The 18037-nt window shown below is 52.6% G+C and overlaps 1 protein-coding gene across 1 annotated transcript in view; it reads right to left on the bottom strand.

Annotated features, from left to right (window-relative positions):
- Positions 1-17741, bottom strand: part of RAB6B (RAB6B, member RAS oncogene family) — a 58086-nt gene extending 40345 nt beyond the window's left edge. The window contains exon 1 of the mRNA XM_020875290.2: positions 17278-17741. Coding sequence (XP_020730949.1) covers positions 17278-17347 — 70 coding nt within the window. The 5' untranslated portion in view covers positions 17348-17741. The remainder of the gene's footprint in view (positions 1-17277) is intronic.
- Positions 17742-18037: the final 296 nt, after the last annotated feature.

Below are 18037 nucleotides of genomic sequence, written 5' to 3'. Positions count from 1 at the left end.
AAGGATCAGATTTGTCTTCTCACTGGAAACAATCAAAATAAAGACAAAACATAACAAGAAAAGACAGTACATCAGGCAATAAAGGTCAATAAACCCTGAGGGATATGAAACAAATGAGGTGAGCCCCCTAATTGCTTCAGATTGTTGCTCTGAGAAAATTTCAGGCCATGGGACAGAGAGCAGGGAGATGGAGCTAAGAGTCCAGGGAAAACAAGGCAGCTGAAGTTCACAAGAGAAGACGGAGATACAGAGAGGGTGAGGGAACACCAGAGGTCTGCAAAGTGACCCCCTTAAGTCTTTGGCTAAGGATTGATCAGCAAAGATGTACAAAAAAACTGCTCAAGACTTGGGAAAGAACCACCCAAATGGATTAAAAAGGAAACACTGCCTGGCATCCACACAGACCTGGGATAGCGCCTACTCCTACCAGCCAGAGTGAAAACTTTCCTCACTCATGGGACACTGGGGGCAAGAACTCAGAAGGGCTGTGCCTCAACAGTGGGAGATAATTAGCCCCAGACTGAGCACCACTCCAGTCCCAGCTAACAAATCCTAAGAATATCTATAGAAATACAAAAACTGTACAATACACAACATGACAAGATTCACAATGTCTAGCATCTAATAAAAAATTACTAGCCATGAAAAGAAGCAATAGAGCCTTAACAACAGGGAAAAAAATCAATTGAAACTGACACAAATATTAGAATTAGCAATTACTAAAAAAAAAAAACAATTACTATGACTGCATTTCATATGTTCAAAAAGTTAAACAGAGAGATTTCCCTTGTGGTCCAGTGGTTAAGATCCACCTTGCAATGCAGGACACACAGGTTCAATCCCTGGTGGGGAAACTAAGATCTCACATGCCACAGAGCAATTAAGCTCACATGCCACAACTACTAGGCCTACATGCCACAACTAGAGAGCCTATGCACCTCAGTGAAAGACCCCATGATGCAATGAACACCCCACATGCTGCAACTAAGGCCCAACGCAGCCAAATAAGCATTCTTTTAAAAAGTTAAACAGAGATATGGCAGATATTTAAAAAGACACAACTCATCCTCCTAGAGTAAAAACTATAATGTGGGAGATGGAAAATATGTTAGATTGGATTAGCAACAGACTAATCCCAGGTTAAATGCAGAAGAAAAGATTAATGAACTTGAAGACATATTAATATATAAAATAAAATGCAGAGTAAAAAGAAGAGAAATAAATTATTGGAGTACCAGTGAGCTATGGGATGACATCAAGTAGACTAACATACATGTAATTGGAGTCCTTGAAAGATCTGAAGAAAGTTTTACTGAAAATACTCTGAATTTGAGAGAAAATATAAACCCATAGATCCTAAAAGTTCAACAACCCCCAAGCAAAGGAAACATAAAAGAAACCAAATAAAGTTACATCACAATCAAACTGCACCAAATCAGTGATACTAGAAAATCATAAGAAGAGCCAGTGGAAAATGACACATTAAACACAGAGAAACAAATATAAGGAAGACAGCAACTTTTCCTCAGAAACAATGCCAGCAATATCTGTAAAGTACGGAAAGAAAAATGCATTAATCTAGAATTCTGTAGCTTTAAGACATATACATACAATTTAGCATCTTTCAAAAACAAGAATGAAATTAAAAAAAAACTTTTTCAAATATTCAAAAGTTGATAGAATTAATCACCAGAAGACTCTCACAACAAGGAATGTTACAGGTGGTCTTCCAGGAAAAAGTGAAATGACACTAAATAGAAATGTGGATCCACATAAAGGAATGGTGAACACAGGAAATGGTCACTACATGGCTAAATATGTAAAATTTCTTTCATATCATTTAGATATCTTTAAAAGACACCTGACTGTTTAAACAAAAATAAGAAAGTTATCGGATCACAGATCTAAGAGAACAATGAAGAAAAAATCTTTGTTACCTTGTCAGAAGCCATGCAAACCAGAAGAAAATGAAGTGATACATATGAAGGACTGAAAGAAAAATACTGTCATCACAGAATTCTATACCCAGCAAAAATCTTTCAAAAACGGAAGTGCAATAAAAAAGTCAGGTACCAAGACTATTTCTAGCTAGCAGACCTTCAGCACAAAAAAGGAAGTCCTTGGGACAGAATAAGCAGGACACCAACACATTCACACACCACAGAAGGTTAGTACACTCACTGACAGGCCTAGATTTTAATCCTGGCTCTCCCACTGTGTGCTCTTGAGTTAGTCACTTTCCTCTCTGAGGCTCAGAGTCCTTATCTGTCCAATGGGGGAAGAAATGCCTACCTCATAGAAGTGCCATGAATACCATGAGAGGAGTAAAAAGTTATCATTCTGGGTAAAAGGCATATGGAAAGTCTTCATAATATTACTACAACTTTCTATAAGCCTAAAATTATTTTGGCATAATTTTAAATAAGATTTTATTTTAAATAAAACTTTAAATAAAATTTAAATTTTAAATAAAATTTTATTTAAAGTAAAACATTAATAAAAAGTTAAAGGAAAAAATAAGATGATTTTTTAAAATTATGCACACATATACATATAGTGCATAACACTATATGTCTCTCAGATTCTGAACACATTCAGGAAATGGCTTGTTCTGATTAAACATTCTGGTCAATATAAAAATTTCCTAAGGAACTAGAATATAATCGTACTCGGCATCAACAGTCTTCACAGAGAACCAGGACCTAGCTGGGAATTGCTGTGAGCCCTTCTAAGCACAGACCAGAGAAGGAGCAAGCCTTGACAGGCCAGCTTGGTGGGCAGATCCCGGCATAACCACACAGGCACATGCTCACCAAGACACATGCAATACACACACACACACACACACACAGACACACACACATACACAACCCAGCAGGCACCAGAAGCCCTGGTGTGTGAAGAAACTCTCTAGTCCTCCTGGTGTCTTAGCTGCGAAACTGAGAAATCATCAGGATTTCTTAAAAACTACCTGAGATCTGAACACATAGTGATCAGCCCACCCACTGTCTGGACCCTCTCTGCCTCAGAGAACCATCTCAAACACTCTTGTCAGCTTCAAAGGTGCTGAATCTCCCCTCCATGTCCCCAAAGCACCAGCACCAGCGAGCTTTGAGTGCTAGCTACCCTCCATCCCCCGCTAGAACAGGAGCCCTGCCCAGAGCACACACAGTTACCCCCTGGCCTGGCTTCCCTGGACAGCCAGACCCCGGGTGGGCAGAATGGGCAGAATGTGCTCCATTCCAATCCGCTTGAGGCTCAGCCCAACTCCACACAAACCCTACACTGGCCATCATGTCATATGTCTGAGAGCTGCATGGGTGCTATGGAGAATTCATCCACAGTGAGGATATGTACATTTGAGAGCAGGAAGCAGCAGACACTGAATTCCCACCACCAGCTGATCTTTTGACAAGGCTGATGTTAATGCAATTTGGTAGTTTATTTAACTGAGAACTCTTGGCCCATCCATGGCATGGAGGTTTGCAAAGTAAAATAAGTACATACTCACATTTACACTTTTCTTCCTCAGGCAAATTGTTGGTGGCATTGCTGTTAAAAGCCTCATTCTAGGGAGAGGAGAGTGGGGTGGTGACAGAGTGGGTAGACAGAGTGCAGAGAGCCACGGCTTTTGTTTCCCAGATTATCAGCTGAGGTCCAGTCAGAGGGGCCTTGTGACAATGGACTGACAGCCTCCATGCATGGAGGCCTGGTCATGAGACCAAGCTCCCTCAGGCAGGTGGAAGGTGGCCTCAAGGTCACAGGCTGCTGGAGACAGGGCATCCTTCTGAGGAACCCTGGGCTGGCTGATCAGAGTGCTGACTCCAAGGCTTCTCCATGCACAGGGGCTGCTCCCAGCACTTGTGTGGGCCCAATACCCCTCCCTGGCCCTGCACCCCCCACACAGTCTGCTCACTCCAGGCACCTTGCTGCTTTGCCACAGAAGAAACAGGCAAAATCCCAGGCCACTGCATGTTCAGGGGGCTGGTGAGGCAAGAGTGGACATGGAGACCTCCCCATTCAATCAACGGAAAGAAGACCCCTCCTGCCTTCAGGATGGGCTCAAGGGCACCTGCTCAGGCTTCACACAGGGAGTAAGGACAGACCTGCAGGTGAAATTTAGAGACAAGGACCTTTGTTTCTGGGGTGGAAGAGGCATTCTATATCTCTGTGTCCCTAGGCCTGACAATGAACACAGGAACACTCTGCAGGCAAGGAAGATTCTGTGTCTCTAGCCCTGTGGACCAGAAATGACTGCTGGCTAGGCACTGGGGTGCTTGCAGGGCCAGGCTTGGGGAACAAGGAACTGGGTGGCTATCCAGGTCTCCTCCTGGACTTGGATGCCTGGGTGCCAGAAAAAAATGTAGCCAGTCTCACCTGCCTCCATCCCACAAGCTCCAAAGCAGCACCACAGAGAGTGGGACCACTCTGAGAGTGGGTCCTCCTCGATGGAGGACCTTGGAATTAAACTTGACCAAGCCTCTCGCTGAGCTGAGGAGATGTGAGGTCAGAGAAGAGGCGCCACTTGCCCAGGATCACACAGCACAAGGGTCACAGTCAGATAGTAACTCTCCTGGTGCACAGCCCAGAGCTCCGCCTCTGAGCCCATCAGGCTTACCGAAGTGTGCCCAGGTCAGGAAGGTCTTGCCTCTTGAAGCCCCAGGAGAAACACAACATGGGAGGAGCAGCAGAGATTAAACTGCAGTAAGGCCCTGAAGCCTGGCTTCTAGAAGGATGACAGATCAGAGTGGCTTCAGAATACCAAATCATGGCAAGAAGGCACCTAGAGATCACCTGATCCAGTGCTTCACATAACAGGAAAAATCAGAGACCCAGGGAGCAGGAGGGTTTGGTCAACGTTGCACGAAGGAAGAGCAGTAGCAGAGCAAGAACCAGGGTCCAAATCTTGGGCTATCCCAATGCCTGCTTTGGGGGGCTCCAGCCAGCTGCTTAGCCAGGGGCAGGTCACAGCCCCTCCTGGAAGCTCCAACTCCTTGTCTGCAAAAGGAGAGCACCTCTAAAGTGTGTCCTCCCTGGAAACATTTTCACCCCATCTGTATTAGTTATCTGTTGCTGTGTAACAAATCCACGGAGTGGATCAAAACAACATACATTTATTATATCACACTCTCCTGGGGCAGGAGTCTGGGCAAGGCTTTCCTGGATCCTCTGCTTGGAGTCTCACAAGGTTACAATCACAGTATTGACTGGGCTGTTTCTTTCTGGAGCTTGGGTCCTCTTCAAGACTCCCATCTGTGGTGGTTGACAGAATTCAGTTCCTCGTTGCTAGAGGACTGAGTCTCCATTTATTTGGGGAGCTCTGACCAGGGTCTGTTTCTCCCCTAGAGGAACACCCACAGTTCCTTTCCATATGACCCCTCGCTACCCTCTCCCCACACGGAAGCTCACTCCTTCAAGGCCAGCAGAGGAGTCTTTCAGAGCTACAATCATGGGAGTGACAGCTGTCCTCCCTGCCATTCTACACTGGCTAGAAGCAAGTGTTGGGTTCCATCTGATTCAAGGGGAGAGGACTACACAAGGGTGACTCATGTAGGGTCACCTTAGATCGCAATCTGCCAAACCATCTCACGTTCCTAAAAGATGCCCCCTCTACTCCTGACTTAGCCTCCGCCTCCTCTCCGGCAGCGGCGTCAGTGGCCGGGCACCTGCAACAGACCCTCACAGGTCTCTCTGTTAGAAGCTAGGACTACCTCACCATACATTTCCCACAGCACTGCCAGCCCTCCGGCTGAGGTGGACAGACGGGCAGACACTGCTGTCTGGACTAGAACTCTGGTTTAGATGACCCTTTAGCTGCACGATGGAGGAACACACGGAGCCGAGCTGTTCTGGCCCAGCCTCTGAAGTTCTGCCCTCTTCTGACGCAGGTGGGAGACAACAGGGTGGGTGGGCTAGGTGTGTGACATGCATGTCACACTCTGATGTGGGCAGCAGCCTGCAGTGCTCCGGCTGGATGTGGGGGAGTGATGGATTAGAATCAGGGGAGAATTTCCGGAAGCTGGTGCTGCACGTAGGATCTGTTAATATCCCAAAATAAGTGGCTGCTCTGAGAGTGGCTTTTTTATTTCCCCAAAAAGAAACCCTTCTCAGAGGTGCTCTTAACATAAAGAGGAACAGAACCAAACAATCACGTGGATCCAAGGCTTGACCCCACTTGCAGCCGCCCAGTCTGGGAACTGCGGTGTCCTAGTGGGGAAGAGACACCTGGACTTGTGGAGAGACAAGACTGGGTATGTTCAAGGAAGCCTGGAGTCGCAGCGCTGGTGCAGTGAGCTGACAAATGTCTCCCTCATCCCCCGGGACAATGTGGGAGCCCTTCTCTCCACTCCTGCTCTGCCTGGTGAGGGGTCGTCAGCCTCCTCACAGCGGTAGGTCCCGACCTCTCACCTCATCCTCCACCGGAATACAGAATGAGTCCATCATTCCTGTGCCCAACAGGAATCAGTGTCTTCACAGGATCCTTTAATTCTCTTTGGTCAGCACCACTGCCTGGAGCCTACACCAGCCGAGCTTCCCCAAGGCCGCAGCGTGAGTCGGCCAGAAGCCCCGTGATGGTGGCGCTCTGGCATGTGGGTCCGGTGGGGGGCCTCCCCTCAGTGCCTCCATGGCCTTCTCTTTCTGGCACCCCTGATGCTCCCATTTTCCTCCCTGCCCAGCCCCCCGCCCCCTTCACTGGCTGGGGAAATACCGAAGAAGCATGTGTTCTGAATGCTTCACTTGATTCTCTCCATCTGTATGATGTCTGTTCCCTGCTCACCAACATGGTCAGCATAGAACATTTTCTCTACCTCTCTCTCCGTTGCCCCCTCCCCCAGAGGGACCTGTCCCCTGCGTGGAGGTCACACTTGCAGTTCTGCAGTCCCAAGCCAGGGCTGTGTCCCACCTCTGCCCCGGGGAGAAGGCCAAAGGGGGTACGGAGCAGGGTTTTGCAAAGGTCAAAGCTGGGCTGAGCTGCTTACTGCCAACTTCCAGGCTGGTTTTTCCTGGGCCAGCAACCTGGGCAGGGGTGACACCGCTGGTGAGCACCAGTTGAGGGCACAGGTCTCCCTATTCACTCTGACCTCACAGATGGTGAATGTGACCCTGCCCACTGAAACGTGCAGTGACCACTGAAAACTCCTAACTAGGATATTCTCCCGACACCAGCTACACTGACAAAGGAATGCCCAGGTGGGGCTCAATAACCTCCAGGGCTAGAGGCAGGAGGGGCAGGGAGCAGAGGTTACCAGAGCTTTGGAGGGTGGCATTTCAGGCCTTGAGAACAGACTATGAGACCATGACTGGGCCTGTGGGTGGGGGCTGGGTTCAGGATGGCAGGACCTTTCCTCCATGCTGGCTCCCTGGCTTTTTGTGCAGCCCACTCAAGACCGGGTTTCTGTTTCCCAGGTGGGGAAGGAGGCTCTTCTCCACATAGGCCTCCCTTCAGTCCTCAGGGATCCCTGAGCTTGCTGGGGAGCTGGAAGCCACAGAGAAGAACAAGGGGAATCCATGGAAGAAAGCAAAAAAGGGAGTCAGGTGTCTGCTGGAAGGGAAGCCCAGCAAGGGAGGCAGTAACAGGAGGCTACAAGAGGGCTGGGGCGTGCACACACTCGGCAGCAGCTTCTCAGCAGGTGGTGAATTCTGCCCTGAGCAGGATGCGAAGAGTCTGGAAGGGCAGCCAGCAGTCCAGGAGCACCCGGGGGAAGCAGGGGCCGAAGGACTGAGGAGCTTAAGGCAGCCAGTTTGGGTCCATCTGAGGACAATGTGCTCTTGCAGAGAAGGACAAAACCCCCTCCTCCCCATCTCTTAACTGTTTCTGAGTCCTCACTCGACAGAGAAACAATGAAGAAAATATGTATCCCCAGCAGAGCTGAACTTGAGGCCTGGAAGGAAGCTCAAGTTGACACCTGTCACAAGCCCTTCTCCAAATTCCATCCTCTGAATGTTCCCAGTGGCCTGGTTCAGGACACCTGCATCTCCTGCTTGCAACCAGATCATATCTTTGTCTTTTAACTTACAGACACACCCTTCCTTGGTTGAAGCCCCCCAGTATGTTCTGGCTACCTGCGGGGAAGGCCCAGACCCTGGCATGTGGCCTGACCCTGCTTCCCCAGGGAGAACGCCTCCCACCATGTTCCCCCAACCACAGCAGAGCCCAGCCACGTGAAGCACACCCAATTCTCTGGAAGACCCACGCCCATCACAGCCCTTGGCCTTGGCAGAGCCCAGCCCTCTCATGAAGAGCCAGGAGGCTCATGATGCCTCCCCTCACCTGCCAGTGAATTCCTGCTCACTGTATACCACCTCTTTCAGGAAGCCTTCCCTGACTCCCCAGCAGACCACACCCACAGGATTGCCTGTGTACTTAATATTCCCATCAACACTGGCTGAGGCTTACAACCCACTTACCTAGGGTCAAGCACTATTCCACTCACAGGGCAGAACCTTTGGCCTGCAGTCCCTGGGCCGTGTCCTTAGGGAAGGACAGTAGCTGTGAAGTTGAGGTGCTTAGCCTGTGAGCAACTGTGGGGCCAGGGGGTTCAGGGTGAGTTTGCCTGGCTCCCTGCCAGGCTGGGAAGCAGGGAAAACACCACCTTGGGGTTTTCAGGGCCCTTGGGGTCCTTCTGAGCTTGGCGGTAGCGGCTTGTCGGCCCTGCACACTGTGTAAATGCCTCTACCTCTCCGGGCCTCACTTCCCTCATCTATAAAATGGGATGGGCAGCTCTACATGTCAGATCAGGGATGCCCGCCCTGCAGCTCACTACACAAAGAGAGTCTATCAGTGACTCTCCAAGCTTTGAACCCTTACTTCTCTCCCCCTCACACATCTACCAGGGGGGATCACCATTACTACTTCATTAACAAAATGACCTTCTCTGGAGCATTCAGCATTACGTATTATTGCAGTCAATACATCATGAAAGTCATGAAAACCCTACTGTCTTGGGGAGGGAAATGAGCACAGGGGGTCCTGTTACATCCCAACACCCAGACAGAAAGGGCTGGGCTGGGGTGGAAGCCCAGGGCTTGAAAGGACAGCGCTGGTGATGGGGCTGGAACAGGAGCCAGGACTGGGTCAATAAGCCTGACTGGTCTGTGGCATACCCCTTTTGGCTCTGGGCCTTTCCCAGCCATCCCTGCTTACCACTTGCCCACCTGCCTGCAGAAGGAAGTGTCTTGGAGTAGGAGTACCTGGGAGCTGTCCTCATCAGGGGTCCTCTGTATGGAATAAATGCCTGCCGGCAGGAAGGGCAGAACAGCTCCATCCCTGTTGCCTGGCAACCTGAGCCAAACACATCAGCAGTAGGGATGAACCACAGCAGCCTGAGGGCACAGCAGGGAGGGCTGGGCCTAGGTGGGTGGGCCTAGAATGCCGACCAAGGGAAGGGGTGGCAGACTGGAGTGGACCCTGCACTGGAGCCCAGGGCAGCTGCACAGGAGACAGCTTGCAGAGGCTCTGATCCCGTGCCTTCATCCCTGCAGCCCCTCCAAACTGTGCTGTGTCCAGGCTGGGAGTGTTACTGGCTTGGCATCCTACTCTAAGCTGGCGCTGAATAAAGAACCATTTAGAGCTCCATTGGCCCCAGTGATCACCAGGTCTTCTAGCCTCCAGGGGCATATCGCGAAAGTCTGAGATGGGCTGAGGCTAATCCAACTACATGGCCAGCTGATGGCAGGCACCGGACAGAATCAGGGTCTCCGGGGCCCTGATATCTCCAGGCCTATGAGGGAGGGGGAAGCCAGAGGAAGGGTTACGCCCAGAGCTGGTGGGAACCAGCTTCTCAGAGTGACTGTTTCTTCCCTCCTGTGTAATTAGTTCTCAGCTAGAACCTGGGGAATAGTCTTCCTCCACGGCAGTAGGCTGAGTTAGAGGACTTTAGTGACACCATCCCTATCAGTTCCCTTGAAACCATCCCAGATAAGCAGCTCATACTTATGAAAATAGAGGGCCTGCTATGCAATCCCAGCTCCATCAGACTCCCTCGAGGAGACCTGCTTCCTTCCAAGCCCGCTGCCCTCCTCCCCGCAGTCTGAGGGAATCAAAGGCCGCCAGCCCCCACCCCCCGGCCACGCTGTGTTTGCCAGCTCCGCCTCAGCAAAGAGCCTGGCACGTGATTCCCCAAGGAGGCATTTACTGTGGACCCCGTTTCCACACAACCTCAGTGTTCTTCTGTCTCCCCGCCTGCCTCAAGCCTGGGCCTGCCTTTGAGGCACAAGGCCCAATAGTTTACGGTTTCTCGATGGTGACCTGGGTTTGGATTTCCAGCCTGCCACGTAAGCAGGGAGTCGCTGGGCGTGACCAGCTCTCTCAGAGCCTCTGCAAAGCAGGATGAACCCCATGTCTGCAGCTCCCTGTGTGGAGCCTTGGGCACACTGGCTTCTCCCAAATGCCACCTGGGCTAACTGGGGGAGGGCCCAGGAACCCAGAAGGGTCAACTCCATCTTGTCAGGAAGGGCTGGCTGGGTCTGGACACCTCCCCCGCTTCCTCTCCAAGCCGCTAGAATAATGGATCCTTCCCCGGCAAAGTGACCAGGCCACTCCCCAGCTGAGGATCCTCTGCCAGTTCCCCACCACTCTTGGGTGAAAGTCCCAGCTCCTGGCCAAGTCAGTCTCTGTGACCTGCCCTCACCACATCTCCATGCACAGGAGAAAATGAGTGAGTCTGTGACCCGAATACTGGAAACCTCTTGCTCCAGGGAAACCCCGTGAAGGCAACAATCCCCATCCCAGCTGCCCAGGCCCTGGAGGAAAGCTGAGGTCTCCAGCACAGAACGTACCCAAAGGAGTCTCCTTCTTCACCTGTCCACTGCCCCCAGCTCCTGCTGGGGCTCCGGGCTGCCATGCTTTCCAAGCATTTAATAGAGGTAACCTTTACTTTAAAGGCTCCATTCTGCCCTCATGGGTGAGGAATAATCTGCTTTCTCCTGCACCTGGGTCTGTCCTTTGATTATGTCACCCCCTAGGAAAGACTGCTACCCGGTCCAGGACATGTGGTTGAGTCACCTGGGCTCCCACCAGACTTGTTACCAAGAGACCAAAATAAATATGCCTTTCTACTAAAAATAAATCATTTTACTAAAATAACAATGTATTCATGGTAGTGAACATTTACTTTTCAAAAAAGATCTCACTTAGTTCAGGGCCAAAGTTACCAAAATAATAAAGGGAATTGGAAATGTCAAGTTCGGTATTAGAAGCTCTCTTAGGAGTCCTCAGGCATTAGGAACCTTCATTCTTCCCTGCCCTGTTCCAGGAAGCAGAGACTGGCTTTCTCATCCTCACAGTCCCCTCAGGGCTTAAGTGCCTAGCCCAGCCTATGGCCTGATTTCCTGGCAGCCTGTCTTTCGGGATCTAACAAAAGCTGGCCATCTCAGGGTGCATCGGGTACTTCTCCCTGGCAACCTCCGCCATCTTCTCTGTCGTGAGAAATAGAAAAATGATGACAGACACACAGACAGTTGACGAAATGCCCAGTACAGCAGTCCACTCCCGACGTTTACGAATTCTGCAGTTCAACCTAACCTTTCCTCACCTTCCGCAACGCGGCTGTCCATCTGTTTCTCTAAATTATTTACACTGAGTCAGACAGCCCTGCACATTCAATGGCTCATTCATTCCGCAACAGTGGAAGACACGGTGGGGAGGAGAGGGACACTCCGCAGCCTGGATGGGACACGGATGGTACCACCCTCAGGCCTACCCTGCGTGAGCTTGCAATGTCAAGATAACACATGAGGATAACTATTCATGGGCTAATTTTAGGGATGCAATAAGTAACAAAAGGACAATGAGGTTGTTATATTTTAATGGTATTCATTATAATTCGGAGGCAACAAATGATAACGATAATCAGACCATGTAATCATTGTTACACCTGCACCACCAAAACCAGTTCTCACAGTTTCTTGTTTCTCTTCTGGCTGGTTGTTGAGCATTTATCATCAGCACTGAGGATACCACTTTTTCTCTTATGCCAGAAAGAAGAAAGAAAGCACTAAGTTGTTTCTGACTCTTGCAACCCTATGGACTGTAGCCCGCCAGGCTCCTCTGTCCATGGGATTCTCTAGGCAAGAATATTGGAGTGGGTTGCCATTTCCTTCTCCAGGGAATCTTCCTGGCCCAGGAATCAAACCCAGGTCTCCAGCATGGCTGGCAGGTTCTTTACCAACTGAGCTACACAGGAAACTCTGTTTCTTACGCTGAGTACAGGTTAACTCTTGTCTTGGTGTCTGTCTGTGTGTGTCTGACTTCATATACCCAGTTGTTTAAACAAATAAAGCAAAGGTCCTGGGTCTGTATCCAACATTCAAGGTTCCCTCTCTTACCCAGCCACTAAGGCAGGGAGGAAACCTGGGAAGAGAAAAAACAGGACCATGAAGCTGAGGCACAGAGTCACCTGGTGACTCAAACTAGATCTCACAGAAAGCTGGATGTGTCCCTTCTGCCCCATCTCTGGGGGCCTTGCTGCTCTCACAGTTCTTCAGAGATGGTGGTAGGGATGGGGGTGCCCTAAGAAACTCAGGCTCCATAAGATGAAGGGTGAGTTGAGCAAGACCAAGGATAAATGAGCCAATCCTCTATGAAAGACTCAAGTGCTGCAGATAAAAATCCTCTGGCTTGACAAAGTGGCAGGTGTCTGGAGGAAGAACCTTATTTCAAAGCTGTCTTGACTCCTTTCCCTTTTAATGTACTGATGGGCCATCAGCAAATCCCACACAGCAAAGATCTCTCATCATTTTCACATGAGATACTGAATAAGCACAAACCTCCTGCCGTTGGACAGGTGGGAAAGGGGACTAGATCTTAGGTGCTGAAATTTGCTCTTAAGGGGCTTAAAATTTAGGCAGGGTTTTTGTACCTAAAAAAAGTTAGTAAACATTTTAAAATCCAAAATAATCTACACAACGGAGGTCTCGGGGCAGCATATGATTGTTTTTAAAAATGTTCAGAATAAGCAAAGCTCTGCCACGGCAAGGGCCCAGCTAGACTGGGCACAGCAGGGCCGGTGGGTCTGGGAGGAGCAAACCTCTGGGGTTAGGCACAGTCACCAGGCCAGTGGTGGGCTTCCAGGGTGGCTGCGGCAGTGAGCGTGGTGGCAAGGCAGGGGTCCAGGGTGGGCCCGGCCATGGGTAGGGAGGGAGCCCTGCCAGCAGTGAGGACTGGATGAAAGTGGACGGACAGCCCCTTCCTTCTCAGCAGTAGCAAGCCAGACACCTGAGTGTCACCTTCAGTGTCCTGCTCCCCACTCCACACACTTCTACAAGGTGGGGAGAAAAATAAACAGAGCTTCCTAGAGAGGATGGGCCCCTTGTGAGAGCTACTCTGTGCGCTCAGCACGCTGCCTGTAGAAGCATCTCCTCCTCTTCTCTGAAGCCTTTAGAAAGCACCGTGGTCACCTGCCCCCCGAAGGTGGGTAGGACACCCTGCTACGTGCTTCCACAGCAGCTGTTCCTCCTTCGTCATGGCCCTCGCAGACCTTTACTGGAATTATATCCGCAGACATCTGCACTCCCCAGTGGACTATAAGCTCCATGAGGCAGGGATCCACTCAAAGATCTGACTGAATGAATAAATAGATGCTGGGAGAAGGAAGGGAGGGGTGGGTGGGGGAGGGAGAGAGGGATGGTTGAGCAAATGACTAAACAACAACGCTGCCTGCAGGGTCACTGTGCGGCATGAGTCCAGGGACACCACTCACATTGTGTCCCATGCGTGGATGGCACCGCCAGCAGCACCACTGCCAGGAGGAATGGGGGGCACCTAGTCAGAGGGGGCAGCTGGCCTGCTGGCTTCAGCCTGGGGAAGTAGGCCAAACTTGGGTCCACCCATCTTCCTGCTCTGGCTGGAGGAGTCTCAGGGAAGGCAGATTAGCAGAGGCCAGCGTGCAGCAGATACAGCATACTTCCTCCTCCAGGCCACATACACTTGGAGAAGCCCTGCATGAAGCCAGAGACCCCATCGAACGCCAGCAGAACTCAGAAGCAGGGCTGTGTCCCTGAGGTAAGCTCCTTCCTCAGATATCTGCTCAGGCCTCCCTTCTCTGGATGCCACCAAGTGCCCAAGTCAGGACTGGTGTGCATCACCCCCTCTCCTTGGCCACTGCCATTGGCATGAGAGCAAGGCCAGCAGGCTGAGAGGGCCATCCGAGCCCCAGGAGGACTGCTCAGCCTCTCCACTGCAAGGAAGCCCTTCATCCTGGGTCTGCAGCACTCTCTGCACAACCCCTTCCCCTGCCAGGCTGACACTGGCCAGCCCTGTATTCCACAACCCAGGGCAAGCAATCATTCTGTGCCTGGAGGGGGTGCTCTCTCATAGACTACAGGTATTCTCTCCCGAGTGGCTCCTCAAGATGTCCCAATCAAACGTGGTCCCAGGTTTATCTCTGAAGGACCCGTGCCTCCAGTGATGTGGAGCCCACATCACTGGGCTCCAGGGTGGGCACTCCTCTCTGGGACCCAGCTGTCCTTGCATACTGGCCTAGAGAGATGCCACCATGATGCCAGGTACAGGAAACAAGAGAAGGCCATAGCTCTCTACTTCCTTCCCCTGGCCCGGTTTCCAGGAGGCTCAGCTTATACAGGCCAGCCCACTGCTGTTCTAGAAGTCTCCACTGTGCTCAGCAGACCTGAGATCCCCATGTACAGAAGGCAAGAGACCTCCGCCGTCACACAGGGAGGGAGACCCAGGGTGGAGGTGATGGCCAGAATTCAGCGGCTCCCTCCACCACACAGGCTGTGGAGGATGTGGGCACAAAGGACCAACATGTGTAAAAGTGCACGCAGGCAAGATGGAAGTCATGGTTGTGGTGGTGATTTCTCTGTTTCACCAGGCTCAGGGATGCACATGTCCCCTGCATAACTCGGGGACCCCAAAGCTCTGTAAAATTAAATGTAAATAACCCACTAGTGACACAACAAAGTGGGAGGAGTCTTCAGGGCCCTAGAGCTCCCTGCCGGAAGGAACCAGTGTGGCTAATGGCAGTGCCTTTTCTCCTAAAGACCATGTTCAAAGGGCTCAGAAACCTTGATCCCAAACGACTGGCCTGGCATCCCCACCATGTCACCCAACTCAGCCACAATCCTGGCCAGAGTTTAGTAACCACCACCTCCTAAGAGTAAAGATTCCTAATTCTTGGCTTTCCCAATTCAAGGTCACCTCATTTCCCAATGGCATGTTAGTGACTGGGAACAGGAGACATGAGTTCCAGTCCCAGAAGTGTTAACAACTCACAATAGACCTCTGGGTCCACACCCCATCCTGGGGTTCGAACTTCCCTTATAAACATGCTGAAGAGGTGAGTGAGGGTTAACTCTCTGAGGCCTTCAGCTCTTGTTTCTGTGATTTTAGGTGCAAAGGGGGTCTGTAGAGCTCAGCAGGAGCCTCAGCCCATCAGAGGTTCCGAGGGAGCCCAGAGTTTTCACTCAAACACACCAGATGCATTCTCCTCATCAAACCCCTGGTCCTTGACTGAAGCATATTCAGACTTGGAATGAAAACATGTTTATTGACAACCTCTCAGGGTCCAGCCTTTTGAGAGACACTGAGGAAACATGAAGGGGTAAGAGAAAGACCCTCAGGCAACCATCTTACAGAGACAGAAACTAAGGCTCAGGGAGGCTTAGAAATCTCCTCAAGGGAACACAGCTAAAAATTCAACTACCAGGGCTCTAGCACTGGTAAGATGAGCACTGTAATGTGAAGACCAACCCCTCTACCCCCAAGTCCCTTCAGGCACAAGAAAAAGTTAGTTTTGTGAAACTGGAATCTACTAAGATCAGAAACTCAAGATTCCAGGACACAGGGCTGGCTGGCTGAGTTCATCTTGTTCAGAAATGCCCAGCTTGGCCCTAAAACCCATGTCAGAGCTTGGCCACCTTCTGACACCCTTCCCTGAGCCAGCCCTCCATCCCAGGTAATGAGCAGCGGCAGGCAGGCGACTGTCATGTGACCTCCACGACCAATATGTACACACATCACAGCAGCACTGTTCCTGGAGCTCACCAGGTCCTCCCAAGGTTGTGTGTGTTGCGGCCCCTTGCACAGACAGGCACTAAACCGGGTGAACTGGACCGGTCTGTAGAGCTAGAGCTGGTGGTCCTGCCTCCAGAGACAGCCTTCTCCCAGAGCAGGTCAAGGCCCAGCCTGTCTCCCCGCAGCCTCTAGTGAGACGCCTCTGCAGGGATGCTCGGAGAACCACTCCTTCCTACAAGTGTCAGAGGCTCCATGCTCTTCAGTCTGGTCTTCCCTCCTCAGGACTAACCTGGCTTTCAGAGATGCTTTCCCCGGGGGAGCTACCAGACAGCAGGAAAGCCGTTTGTCTCCCCGTCTCCCTGGCCCCTGGCCCGCTGCCACGGTGGCCTCCCCTCCCCCAAGAAGGGCGGTGAGCTGGGAGGTGGGGGTGGGAAGAATCCGCCGAGAACGCTCTTGGGAGGGGTGCTGGGAAGCCAGGCAGGGCGTGTCGCCTGGTCCTTTCTCTGCCCAGCGCCGGGCTTCACGGCTCGTGGTGCAAGGCGCCCCGGTACCATCCCCCAAATCTGCCCTGCACTGGGGAACCCCTGCTGTCATCGCTCAGACCCCTGAGCCTCAAAGCGGCTAACACAGCAGCGAAGGGCAGCGGGTCTAGAACCTTCTGTGCCCAGTCGGACGTAAGCCAGGGGAGGTAGGCGCCCTGTTCTCCCACGATCTGCACCTGCTCTTTTCAGGGGAGACAGATGTCGGTCTTCTCCCCGCGGCCGTCTGCCCCAGGGCCTGGACGTGTCCGCAATTACGGTTCCCGTCAGGGGCCCCAGGGAGCCCCTCCGGTGCCGCGGTTTGGGGAGCGGCCAGACGACAGTGCCGTCTCGTTCTCTAAAGAAGTGCACGCGCCCTCCCTGCGACCCTCATCGGCGCCCCGCCACCTGCGCGGTCGCCCGCAGCCGGTGCCGCAGTGCGAGCGAGCCAGCGAGCCCGGAGCCTTCACGCCCGCGGCCGGCGCCGCCGAGCGAGCCGCCGCCCTCCAGCCTCCCCGCCGCGCCGCACCTGCACCGCACCCCGAGCCCCCACCCCAGATCCCACCCTCACCCCCACCTCTGGCCCCAGCGCCTCGTCGGCCCTTACCCTTGGAGCCTCCCCTGCCGGCCCCTCCGAGCCGGCCCTGACCTCCCCATCCCCAAACCTCTCCTCTACCCGGGCACCGAGGGGCCTTTTCGAGCCGAGGTCGGGGTCCCATTGGGGTGGATGATTTGGCGGCGGGGGTGGGCTCGACTCCAAACCCGGGGAATAAGCGGGGTACTTACCGCTCTGCTCCCCCAGGAAGACCAACTTGAATTTTCTCAGTGGGTTCCCAAAATCTCCCCCTGCGGACATGGTGCTGGCAGCTGGGGCTGGGAGAGGAGGAGGAGGAGAAGCGAAGGAGCAGGGAGGGGAGAGGAGGAGGGCGAGGGGAGGCGGCCGGCGGTGCGGGAGCCGGAGGGGGAAGGGCTGGCTGCGCGCGTCCCTGACTCCCCAGCTGCGTCCCGGCCCCGGCCTGCGGCTGCGTGTCCGGCGGCGGCGGAGGAGGAGAAAGATAAGGAGGAGGAGGAGGAAGGATGGGGCTGGGCGGCCGCAGGCGGCGCTTGATGCGGCGCGCTCTGGACGCCCGAGGCGCGGCGCGGACTGCGAGGATCGGGCGGAGCGGGGCTCAGGGACGGCGCGCGGGGCGGAGGAGCGCTCTCCCGAGCCGCACCAGTCGGCCCCCCTCCCGCCTTGCTTCTCCGCCCGCGCCTGCGCTCTGCGCGCTCCCTAGCCTCTGATGTCATGCGGGGCCCGCGGCGCTGCGGGGCTGAGGGGCGTCAGTCCACCCACCCGGAGCCCCCACTCGGGCGGGAGAGGGTAGCCCCGCCGTGCCTCCAAGAGGCTACCGAATCGGACCCTCTCTCATTGCCCCTCTGCGTCTGTCTTCCCCACTCCACCTCTCTTTTGAATGCAGAAAATGACGTGAAATTGTCAAGGGATATTTGTTTCTGGTCTTCAAACCTAGATGTTACCCCTTCCTTCTCCCCCCGCGACACTGATACA

This window comes from Odocoileus virginianus, chromosome 4 (genome assembly GCF_023699985.2).
Source record: "Odocoileus virginianus isolate 20LAN1187 ecotype Illinois chromosome 4, Ovbor_1.2, whole genome shotgun sequence".
NCBI lineage: Eukaryota > Metazoa > Chordata > Mammalia > Artiodactyla > Cervidae > Odocoileus > Odocoileus virginianus.
This window is presented reverse-complemented; position numbering and strand designations above follow the sequence as displayed.